We start from the raw sequence: 12,500 nt of genomic DNA, 5'->3' as shown, positions 1-12,500 counted from the left end.
CGATGCAAAGCGAAGCGGTGAGCTGTAATCTGTTGCAAAGTAGCACGGGAGGGGCAGCCACACCCAAGGTCTATATAAGTAAGGTCTCATCACTTTAGAATTCTGCACAACTCTGGGGTATAAGGCCTATGACGTCACACGGGTGTCAACAGAGAACAGACACATTCAACGATTTGCACACTGGATTGATTTTACAGGCAATTATAATCAGCGATTATTTGTAGGTCTATATCACATATTTTAAGTGGGTTCAGTTTTGTAATTCTCATGCTGCAGCTTAAATATGGTATGATAAAGAAGTGAAATAAACAAAGACATGGCATATGTAAAATCCATGTTTTTGACGAATTTCTTATAGAACAAATCATACAACCAACGTATCACAACACGCATTGCATAAAATCAAAGACAGGTAGAGTTTTATATATATACATATTCATGTGTGTGTGCGTGTGTGTAAATATATGTATATATAAATATAAATATATATATATATATATATATATATATATATATATATATATATATATATATATATATATATATATATATATACACGTGTGTATGTATGTATATGTATGTGTATATATATATATATATATATATATATATATATATATATATATATATATATATATGTATATATATATGTATATATATATGTATATATATATATATATATATATATATATATATATATATACATTGTCTATTGAGTACAATTTTATGGACTTTCTTTACGGGGCTATGCGGCTTTGCGCGCGCCAGTCAGTCAAGCGAGCGGAAACAGGAGAGAGAGGGAGATGTTTCCAGCTCTATATTCCAATCCAAGAATGATCACATGGTTGGCCGCCGCGCAATATCATGAGCGAGAGGGACGAATTTGAGTCGCTTAGTGAGCGCGCGCGGGAGATTGCCAGGGTAACCTGACAAGATTCAACAATATTAGGTTAGGTGTGACAAGTCAAAACACATTCCTGTAATTATCGTTATAATCATCGATATGAATATGACAAATATAACTATCTATGATATATATAGGTACGATTAATTAATTTGCTATCAGATGATTGTCAGGTGTTTCCTGTTCTTTTTATTGTCGGTGAAATAAGTAAAACGACGCACAGTGGTCCCAAGCGCCAATTTCATAGCCACTCGTGATTTGCGATTGTTAAACATACATTTGTGCTTTATATGATTATTATTACTCCATTTCCATGAAACAGTAGATGCATAATTAACATAGGATGTAATATAAACCCTAGTTTCATTGGGGAAAAAATATTCATAAGTTCATACATCTTGATATATATTGTTTATCAGGGAACAGTAAGTACCGTACACTTTAAAGGTGATTTTCAAACTTGCACAACAGTAAATAATAATAATAATAATAATAATAATTAAAGAAGAATACTACAACTATTTCTGAGTGAATGGTTAACTGGTTAATGGTTAAAAGCGAAATAAATGTGCTAGACATCTAAGGTCATAGAGCACTATAGGATGGTATAGTAAAGAGGGATGTTAGGTGATAGTTGCTATGCGTCAACTATCTAGAGTGATGTTGAAAAGTTGAAGATGGGTAAGGGTTGATGAGGGAAAAGGTTATGGTGGTTTAGGTAAGGGAGTTAGATCAAGTGAAGGATATTTATGCGTCTGAGGAAGAACAGGTTAGGAGAGCTATATCTTAGTTATTTTATGAGTGAAAGCGTCGGTACGTATTGGGGAATCTGGGGCGGAAGGAGCTAGGGGGTGTAAAGGAGGGGTATCAGGAGGTAGGGAATTTGGGGAAGGGCACTGTTGTGATATGAGTGATTCCCATGTGTATCCGGGAGGGAGAGGAAAGGATAGAGAGGATAGAGGGAGGGAAAATGTGTATATAGTTGAGTTGAAGGGGATGTGTTGTCTTGGGTGGGATTAGGAGGAAGGGGTGTAAGGGGGCTATGAGTAAGAGGGGGATGGATATAAGGATGGGTATCGGGAGGATGGATATTGACGGTGGACGGAATTGAGGGGGGTAAGCTGTGTTGAGAGGGAGTAGGAGGAAGGGGTGTAGGGGGAATATTAGTAGGAGGGATATGAATATCGGCAATCAATTCAAGAGTGGAAGGAGCATGAGTTATGGGATCTTGTGTCTCAAGCATATAGCTTTGAATGTCTTCCATAGTTTCTGCAGTGGAGTTGGTTGGAGAGTTTTGTGGGACAAAGGTTTTCTTATGAGGGGGGGTAAGAGGAGACTGATATCTCAGGAATAAAGGTAAAGGTAGGTGGAGGTGATTGTGCTGTTGGGGAAGAAGGGTTAGAATGTTTAGTCTGTCTACTGCGGGTAGTGCAGGGAGGGAGAGGGGATGGTGTTGGGGCTGTAGTTGAGATTGGAGCTGTGGTTGAGATTAGGGTGTCTGGATTTAGAGTGGCAAAAGAATTGGTCTGAGGGAGGTAGAATGTAGAAGTCGAAATGGGGACATCCTGGGGTGGAGGGGGAGGGGCTGAGCGAACAATGGTACTAGAGTATGGAGTATGAGAGAAACCTTGTCGACGTGCTTCCTGTCTGGCTTCATGTAAAGTGAAACCATTTTTGTATCTGAGAGTTGCTACCTCAGGTTCAAACTTGTAAGTGGGACAGCCTCTATAAAATACATTATGGGGGCCGCCGCAGTTAGCACTTGTACGTGTTTGTGCTGAGCAGTTTGATTGGTTATGACTAGGATGGGCACATATGGGGCATTGGTCTGTGGAACAGCAGTGTTTGGCAGGATGTCCAAAGCACCAACAGGGGCTTGGTATGGTCGAACAGGGAGGGATTGTCCACCAATGTTGATACATAAGGGAAGGTTATATGTACGGAAAGTAATTTTGACCTCTAGGAGGAATGGTGTAGCAATGTATTGATTTCACATCTTGGTCTTTGAGGCATCCTAATAAGTCTTCTCCACAGTCTGACCAATCTTTGGTTTCGACTGGGCAGTTAAGTTTGATAGTGCTATAGATTCATTTTCTGATCTGACTGTTACAAGACGGGAGCGATGGCGTCTGGTACAGAAAGGGACTCTGCCCACTTGTTTTTGGAGGCATTGTTGAAAGAGAAGAGTTGCCTGAGTAAGGAGCTGTAGAAGGGATCACGAAATATCGGTCCCATTTAGCTGGGCTAAACAGAGTATTTAAGATATCTGTAGGGTTGGTGGTGGTGTATGGTCGGGGACGTGTGGAAGAGGGAGTATTACGGAGTGATGGAGAATAAGGCTGTAAGGTAGTAATAAGGGAGGATGGGGTATTTGATGAAGGTTGTGGGGGTAGAGTTGATGAATTTGAGGAAGTTGGGAGGGTAGGAATGTCTTCTGGAGATTGAGTCTTTGCTTGGGTGGGTAATGCACTAGTAGGCATTGAAGAGTGGGTAGTAGTTTCAGTGTTCGGAGTCGTGTCAAAGGAGAGCCTGGGGTGGGGCTATTTGATAAAGGGGTAAGCCTCATTGCCCCTAATAAGGGGATTACATCTTCATTACTGGTCATGGGGAACGGCATAAACGGTCCACCCTCATGCACTTTAAGGTAAGGGCTAGACAATTAAATCTAGTGCCCATAGTTCCCCCAGGCCATTCAGGACTGTCACAAGGACAGCCTATCATCTTTTCAGCACGGCTCTTACACATTAGGAAGTAGATAGTAGAAGGGGTTGGAGAAGGGACGGAAATAAAAAGCTGGAGGGGGAAAAGATCATGCAAAATTAGTTGAGTCGAGGGCTGAGGCCCTAGGCAGGGGAGATCCCTGCGTTGGGTCTCAGTCTCCGTCTCTTAAGCCCCCCACGACAACAACGGGCAAGGGATTGGGGGGTCATCGCTTATAAAAATCACACTCGAAAGCTGCAATATTTACTATTTTCATAGTTTTCCTATCATTAATGTTATGGTGTTCTTTGGTTTTGATGAATAAAACATGTCCGAATAAATGCACTAATTTTGGGGAAATAAAGCTGTCAATTACTGATTTCTTAATAAGACCCGTAATCTGCAATGAAAATAAAGACATCCAAATAATAACAAAGTTAAACATCATAGTTCCATCGAAAAATTAAAAAAATTCTATGTTTTAAAAGGGGTAAATATAAATAAATTGTACCAATTATTTGATCATGTATCAATAGGGATCATCTATACACTATTAGTTATATTCAACACAATATTCAACTATTCCTAACGTATATTTAAAAAATCAGGAATCCATAATCACCTCAGAAAGAGTGTTGTGATGACTTTAACTGTATAGAAAATGGAGGGCATTCCCGTTTTCGTATTGTGCGCGCGCATAATACGAAAGAGACGATAGTCATTACGAGGACAAATCTCTTAGAATAATAGCTATTGCTACTTTTGGTAGACCGGGGAATTTGATTCAAATTATACATTGTAATTAGTAAATCTATCTCTACTTTCGTGACGGTGGCAGCACCTCATATTTTCTTATTTGTAAATGAATTGCATTTATATAATGTACTCTATTAAAATCACAATATTCAAATTACATAATTTCAAACATTTCCCAAATCTCTATCAATGGATCTTTCTCATAGTCTGATCTCATGGTTATAGGGCGCTTTTTAAGGAAAATATTGCAATTTCAATTTTGGGGAGAAATCCTTTTTTTTGTATAACTATCGGAATAGAATTAATTTTAAATCAGTTGTGTTGCCACCTACTTTAAAGTAAGCATTGATTGTTCACATATAAATGTATTTTTGTCATAAAGAATACTGCAAAATGCATTTCTTATGTTCTAGTCAAGTAATTGCATGCACGTGTAACAAGAAGAAATATTCAAAACTGCTGATTATTTTACTCCGAAAATTCAGAAAATGCATGTGGTTTCAGAGCATAAAAGGGTTAAATATAACGAGGAATTGCTATCTTAAATCTACATTTTATACAATAATTAATGCAAAACCTGAGGCGACATCCTTAATAGTAATTCCTTGTATTGCGTTAGTATTATTACTGGTATCATATAAATCTATCCAGAAACTAAAATAACATTATCATTGCAAATCATTTATTTACGTTATCAAAATTTAAAAAATATCTTAAAATTATAAAAAATAAAGAACAGGGATTAACACACTTGTTAAAAAAAGGGAGATTTGACCTGATGAACTAAGTGTTAACTGAACTACAATTAAAGTAAGAGTATAACACTTATATGCATAAAATGTAATTACTGAAGTTAGTAGTAATATAACAAATACAAATGAAACAAAACACATGTTTGAAAAAGACCTATACGTAAATATAAAGAAAATAAGAATCTCAAGTTTCGAAACTTAAAAGTCAAAATGACGAATCAGATTTTTCATTTCGACCCTGTTTTTTGTAAATTTTTGAAGTAACCGACTTAGGAAAAAGTGCTTCCTACAAGCACTAGATATTTTATTCTGCTACAAAATGAGCCATAAAACATTTACTTCGGACTAAAATTGCATTCGCTAGGCTTTTTGAAATCTAAATAAGTATGTATCGAGATATCAGCATTTTTATGTTTTCGTAACTTTTCATAACTGTTTTGGCATCAACAAAATTAGAATAATCCTTCTATAACATAATCCTCTATCATTTACCTGCATTCCGAAGTATTGCAGATATTCCTAGCAAGTAACAGTATCTCACTAAGCGACACCAGTGAAATCAAGATACTCTACTACGATAAGAGAATTAGAAGAAACATAGTAGACAATAGTGAAAAAATCACTAGACGGACACTTGTTCAAATGTAAGCACAAAATCACTGTACATGTTGGAACACATTGGTATGCACACAGGGAAAAGAAAAAAAATGCACTTGGTGTACTTAAGTTTTTGTTTCGAAGATCAGAGGCGTAAAGCAGCTTTATCTTGTTGGAGGCTCATAGATCCTGGTGCTAGCTTGAAAGAAGCAACATCTGCTCACACCAGTTTCGCCAGGATTGTGATATGGTCATCCACCGCTGGTACCAGTTTGTCAGGAGTGTCTACTCAACACCCCATAGCTGTTACCATTCTGTATAGATATGCACGATTTCGCTGTCTTTATTGAAGATGGTACCGTGAACGAAAGTTGAAGAGGACTTGCGTCGCCGCGCAGAGCCCTGGGTGGTGGCCCCCCAAGAAGGCAGCATCTGAACAGGATCATGACTCCCAGTAGAATGTGTGGGTCAAGGAGAAGGTCAGAGTTCAAGTGCATGTGCAACCCAAGTCAGCACAGAGGCAATGCCATGGGCATGACCCTCACGGGTCACTCCTGTGACTAGTGAGAGATAGAGAGGCCTCTGAACAAGTTTTGAGCTGTCACTACAAGATTTTATTCAAGTGAAAATGTATAATTCTTAGGCCCTAAATATGCTGTAGCTTAGGCAAGTTTCACATTGGTGTGTTGCATTGTCATTTATGGCTGTATGATGGTTTTCAGATTGTACCCCCCCCCCCCAATGAAAATATAAAATACCGTGTTAAAGATGTTGACATCATTTGATTATACTTATCTACAAATCCGATTGGCAGTTAAACAGGCTGTCGAGTTATATGTGAGTCTCAGAAAAAAACAACATGAGAAGCCTCAATTGGTGACATCAAAGCAGGTAACAGGCAGCAAATTAATATAGAAAAAAGAAGGCATGGGGTAAAGAGAAAATGTACATAGAATGAATGCAAAGATAGAGACAAGAAGGAATGGATGAATGGAGAGAGAGAGAGAGAGAGAGAGAGAGAGAGAGAGAGAGAGAGAGAGAGAGAGAGAGAGAGAGAGAGAGGGGGGGGGGAGGGAGGGGGGGGGGCTGTGTACACGCTCTAGCCCTTGAGTAGATTGAGGTGTAGAACAGTTTCACCGCAACCTTTGGGCCTGGCAGCGGCATTCCTGCTGACCAATCAGGAAGCTGTGACAATATATTAACGAGTGTAATCCTTCCAACGAGGATCATAATAAATTTCCATTTATATTTTGAATTTCCAATTAAATAGTCTGTACGTACCAATAAAACTGATGCCTTATTGAAGTTTACTCCTGACACATAGCACTTGCAACAAAGCTGCAAGACACTCCTGCCAGATCAGGTTGATTTCAGTAAATGTACATGAAAGAGCTTGTATTTGTGTAATAATAATTGGCTATCACCCATTACATTTCTTATATTACACGGTACTGTTGATAACGAGAAGTTTGAAAAAACGAAAATAAGGCAGTTACCACCATTACCGCATACCATGCAAATGAGATGATGTAGCCTAGTCTTAAGATTAAGATGCCTGTAAATTATTTATTAGCCAGTAAAACGTCTGTTAGGTTTTGCAAGTGCATTGCTTCTATCTCTCTCTCTCTCTCCTTCCCCTCTCCTCCTTCTATATCCTTCTCTCTGTCTCTCTATCCCTCCCTCCCCCTTCTCTATCTTTCTTTCTCTTTCTCTCTCTCTCTATCTCCTTCTCCCCCTCCTTCACCCCCTCTCCCTCTTTCCTCGTAATCAAATAGTGCCTATATTTTGAGTAGGATAATGTACATTTATAATTAGGATAATGACATATCGAAACTGAACGTATTGATTTTTTAGGTGGTACAATCTGAGAACCATCACACTAGTACCACAATCATAGATGACAATGCAACACACCGCAATGTGAAACTTGACAATGTTATATACTCTGGAACAGTAGAGTTAGGGCCGACGAATGATACATTTGTCCAACATCCTGATGAAGGAGATAATTTTCATATAGCTTTGCCATATCATTTGTCATAAGATTTACAGCCAGCATATACTAACTACAGTACAACTAACCGAACATACCAAGTACTCATATACAAGGCGTCTCGATTGTTGATAAAGTGTCGAAAAAATATGCCTTCAACGCACTTCGCTGTTTGAAGCATGGGCATTAAAAATCACTAGTAAGAAGGGATGTAAAGGATTTACAGCCTAATTCATCCCATCTTGCAGTACGGCACAACCATAAAATGACTGGAAAGTTTATAGAGTAGATTCAATTTGAAGGTAGTCAACAAATAAAAGAATTCGGAGATACATCTACCACATGGTTTTTAAAGGATTGGTGTAAATATGGTAAATAACAACAGTTTGACAATTAGGACAAGTTAAAACGACATGAGCATTCATAATGTTTACTTTCATCACTATACATATAAAATGTAAATTTAATGTCTAGTAAATGTAATCTTTTCCATAACAGTCTTATTATGACTGATTAAATATCCTTTTCTTTTGGAGCTACAACTTACCATTTACCTATATAACCAAATATATCTTAATATGTACAATTCAAAAGTTATTTATCACTCCTCACCTGTAAGGTTGACTGTGTAAAAGACCTTCTTCCTGTAGTGACTTTAATGATACACTGAACTCTGCTTCTCTCTTACTTCCTGGATCAATCTGTTGAAATACTTCGTTATTACAAATGTTTACATCTTTCACAGTTTTTATTTGCATTTCTTTCTTTAATGGAAACAATGATTCTAAATATGTTAATGATAGAATAACATAGAGAAACTCAAGACAAAACATTTACACTCTGTATTACCATTATTCCCTTGTTATCTTGATGCATGGTGTAAAAAAAAGAAAAAAAAAATATTCAGCATGCCTCACCTTCTCCCTATACAAATTTCCCTCCCTAACATTTTCACCCCTTTCTCCCCAAACCTTAATGTGCATGTCAAAAAATACTTAGCATGCCTCAGCATACATGACCAGGTCATTGTTGGCTTATTTACCTTTGGAATCAAGTATTTACACCGTTATCTATACATGACAACTATTAAGAGCCAATTCTTTGATAATATTCGCTCTAACTGTTGTTCCATTTTTTATTACAAATAAATGTATTTTCATTATTAGTATTGCCATAGCTATTATTATCTCCCTCCCTCTATCTACCTATCTCTCCCTCCCTCCCTTTTTTCTATTTTCTTTCTCTCTCACTATATAGCTCCCCCGCTCCCTCGCTTTCTCTCTTTTTGACTCCATATCATGTTTAAAAGTCCATGTCCTAAGCGAGTTGTCTTCATGGTTCTAATAACCCAAGCCAAGCTCTCCGTGCGATATCTGCTTCCCTAGCGTGGGTCACGACCGGCCAATATAAGGGCCCGACTCGACGTGAATCAGCGGCGGCCAGACAGGCAGAGACAGAGAAGAGGATGGCCAGGTTACCGTCAAGACCTCCTGCGTCGGGCCATCCCCAGGGCTGGCCGGGTGCAAGGTCTATATAAGTAAGGTCTAGTACGTAATTTTTAGGTCCTATCGCACTCGCACTTTTTCCGTCAATTTTTGCGTTTCGTATGAATTTGAGGCTTTCCTCAAGTATCGTTTGTAAACGGAACACCCGCCAGACGAAGACGGTTACGACCGTTTCCGTCTGACTAATTTCCGTGCTACGAAGGATGTATACAGCCAGATTTTTTTGTTTTTTTTTGTGAATTAGATAGAATTAGTAAATGTAAACATAAGCTAATATTTTGGAGCATTCGTATATACAACATAAACTATCATATGTCTTTAAAATAACGAAATATGTATGAGAATGTTCGTGTGGTTCCCAGCAAGGTCTATATAAGTACAGGTCTCGTCACTAAGGGACTCAAATTCGTCCGTCTCGCGCATGACGTCATCTGGAGCAGAGCCTGGGGGTTCCACGCTAATCGCGTGGTCATTCTTTGATGTGAGGTAGAGCCGTAAGGATCTCTCCCTCTCTCCGTTTTCGCTCGCTTGACTGACTGGCGCGCGCAGTCACAATACCCAGTGGTTGGTTGCAGCTTATATATGTACATTTATGTGTATGTTTATGTATTGCCATTATTATTATTATTATTATTATTATTATTATTATTATCATCATTATTATTGTTATTGTTGTATGATTGGTTTTATAATAAATTCATCAAAAACATTTGGAGTTTACATATGCCATGTCTTTTTTATTTATTTTACATCTTTATTATGCCATGTCTAAGCTGCAACATATGAATTACAAAACTAAATTCACGTAGAATATATGATATAGGCCTACAAACAATCGCTGATAATCATCGCCTGCAAAACATGTCCAATAAGCAAATCGTTCAACGTGCCGACATCTGAAATTACTCAAGTATCTGCTCATTTACTACCATTTTCTATTATCTATGTCCCTGCCTACCATGCTCTAATTCCCCCCGCCCCCCTTGCTCTCAGCTCCTTCCAGGTGACGTCATAGGCCTTATCACCCAAAGCTGCGCAGAACTCCGAAGTGACGAGACCTGTACTTATATAGACCTTGGTTCCCAGGACTTCACCCCGATTGCGCCATGATTGTTAACACTGGCAATGTTTGCTGCCTTGTGATAGGGTCAGTCGATTTCCATAAGGAAAGTTCAGTCAGAAACGCAAAAATTGATGGAAAAAATAAGTGTGATAAGGCATGATGCATGACATCACACGGCAGTTAAGCCTGGGGGTTCGACGCTAATCGTGGGGTCATTCTTGGATGTAACGTAGAGCCGTAAAGATCTCCCTCTCTCCCGTCTTACTCGTTTGGGTGACTAGTGCGCGCAAAGCCGCAATGCCCTGTGAAGGTACGGTCACATTACCCATAAATTTCACTGGAGTCCAGCGATTTCCTGAGGACTGGAACGAACCCATCCATCAGTAGTGTTCACACTGCGAAAAGAACCGGGAAAGGCTAGGTCAGTAGCAACTCGAGGTGTCATTGCGTCTGATTTTGAAGTCACAAAGTTGTGATTCTGTTTTTGGAAAAAGCACATCAGGTTTATTATTCATTTTGGTCTTTTCAGTTTTCAAAAAGGATGGAAAATAATTATTTAATGGTTTTATATATATACATATATTTTTATGTTTATATATATATATAATATATATACATATATATATATATATATATATATATATATATATATATATATAGACACACACACACACACACACACACACACACACACACACACACACACATATATATATATATATATATATATATATATATATATATATATATGTATAAGCTCTACTTGTCTTTGATTTTATACAATGCGTTTTGTGATATGTTGGTTGTTTGATTTGTTTTAAAATAAATTCGTCAGACATTTGGAGCTGAAATATGCCATATCTTCTTTGTTTATTTTACTTCTATATCATACCATATCTATGCTGTAGCATGAGAATTACAAAACTGAATCCACGTAAAATGTGTGATATAGACCTACAAATAATCGCTAATAATCATAAAGTCTAACTTGCCCTGAGCATGAGTAAGCGAGAATTAATTACTTCAGACTTCATTTTCATGTCACCATTCATAATTGTTCTGTCGCATATCATTTAATGCTGAGTTCAATAATGTATTAACTTAATTAATGATCATAACATTTGCTAAAATGAAAGTCAATATTCATGTTCGTGACTCGATCATTCGCGCAAAACAAAAGACACAGAAACTTTCACGAATAGTCTCTTTTGCCTGCAATTTTGTCGGTCGTGACGAGTTACAACATAAAACGCGATCATTACACACACTCATCCACGCAGAACAAATGACACTGTAAATATATATAAATCTTCATAAATAGGATTTGTTGTGTCGTCTCTCTTTGGCTCGTGATGGGTGACAATGACACAATTCGCATTTACATATTTTTTCTTTATCTCTGAAAACGACAATCGCTACAAGTAAATCCTTGTGGATTGCCACTGTCGTTTCCCTTATCCACTCTTATATCTACCTGAGACGATTCATAGCTCTAGCAGGTCTTTGTGGACAGCTATTTACGTCTCCCTATCTTATGTTCTTCATTAATAAAATAAAATAAACAAATAAATAAATATTAATAATTAAAGAACATTAAAAACTGCAAAATTCATAAAAGAAACCACCAGCTAGTAACACTTAATATCCCTCCCTCTCTTTTACTTTCTTTATCTCTTACTCTCTTGGCCCTTGAGATCCACCGTGGATATCTGACATGGTAGAGGAGGCCTAACTGCAGTATGGTCGCCTTGGATTGCCATGGGACGGACGTCGCCGGAAGATCACTGTAGGCCTGAGGACCATCGTTTGTGCAAGTATTAATAAGCCCAGGATGAAGTGGAAGGACACCCCCTGCCAGGACGGCCGTAGATCCAGCGAAGAACCAGGAACTCATCACAGCAGGCCCCAGGATGCTATAGAAGAGTGCCACCTGCCTGGACGCTGTAGATCCAGTCAAAATTCAAGGAGCTCATCAGCATAGGTATCAGCCGCCCTTAGATGCTGGGAAAGATGGCCCTGCCCCAACAACTGTAGATCCAGACGCAGATTGCGAGGACTTGTGGCCGAGCACGAAGCCGAGAAGGACCTGGGTGAGATCTGCGAGGACATGTGGACGAATACGCCGCCGAGTAACTCCTGGACGAGGATTACGAGAAAGTCTGGACGATCTGAAGCCGAGGATGACCAAGGCGAGACCTTTGAGGACGTGTGAACGTCGATGATGGAGGAA

The 12,500-nt window shown here is 38.5% G+C and overlaps 1 protein-coding gene across 1 annotated transcript in view; it reads right to left on the bottom strand.

Moving 5' to 3' along the window:
- Positions 1 to 12,500, bottom strand: part of LOC113817593 (arginyl-tRNA synthetase, mitochondrial) — a gene marked incomplete in the record, with an annotated part of 148,177 nt that overhangs the window by 102,084 nt on the left and 33,593 nt on the right. Inside the window, 1 exon segment of the mRNA XM_070131557.1 lies at positions 8,315 to 8,403. Coding sequence (XP_069987658.1) covers positions 8,315 to 8,403 — 89 coding nt within the window.

This window comes from Penaeus vannamei, chromosome 2 (genome assembly GCF_042767895.1).
Source record: "Penaeus vannamei isolate JL-2024 chromosome 2, ASM4276789v1, whole genome shotgun sequence".
Lineage (NCBI taxonomy): Eukaryota > Metazoa > Arthropoda > Malacostraca > Decapoda > Penaeidae > Penaeus > Penaeus vannamei.
This window is presented reverse-complemented; position numbering and strand designations above follow the sequence as displayed.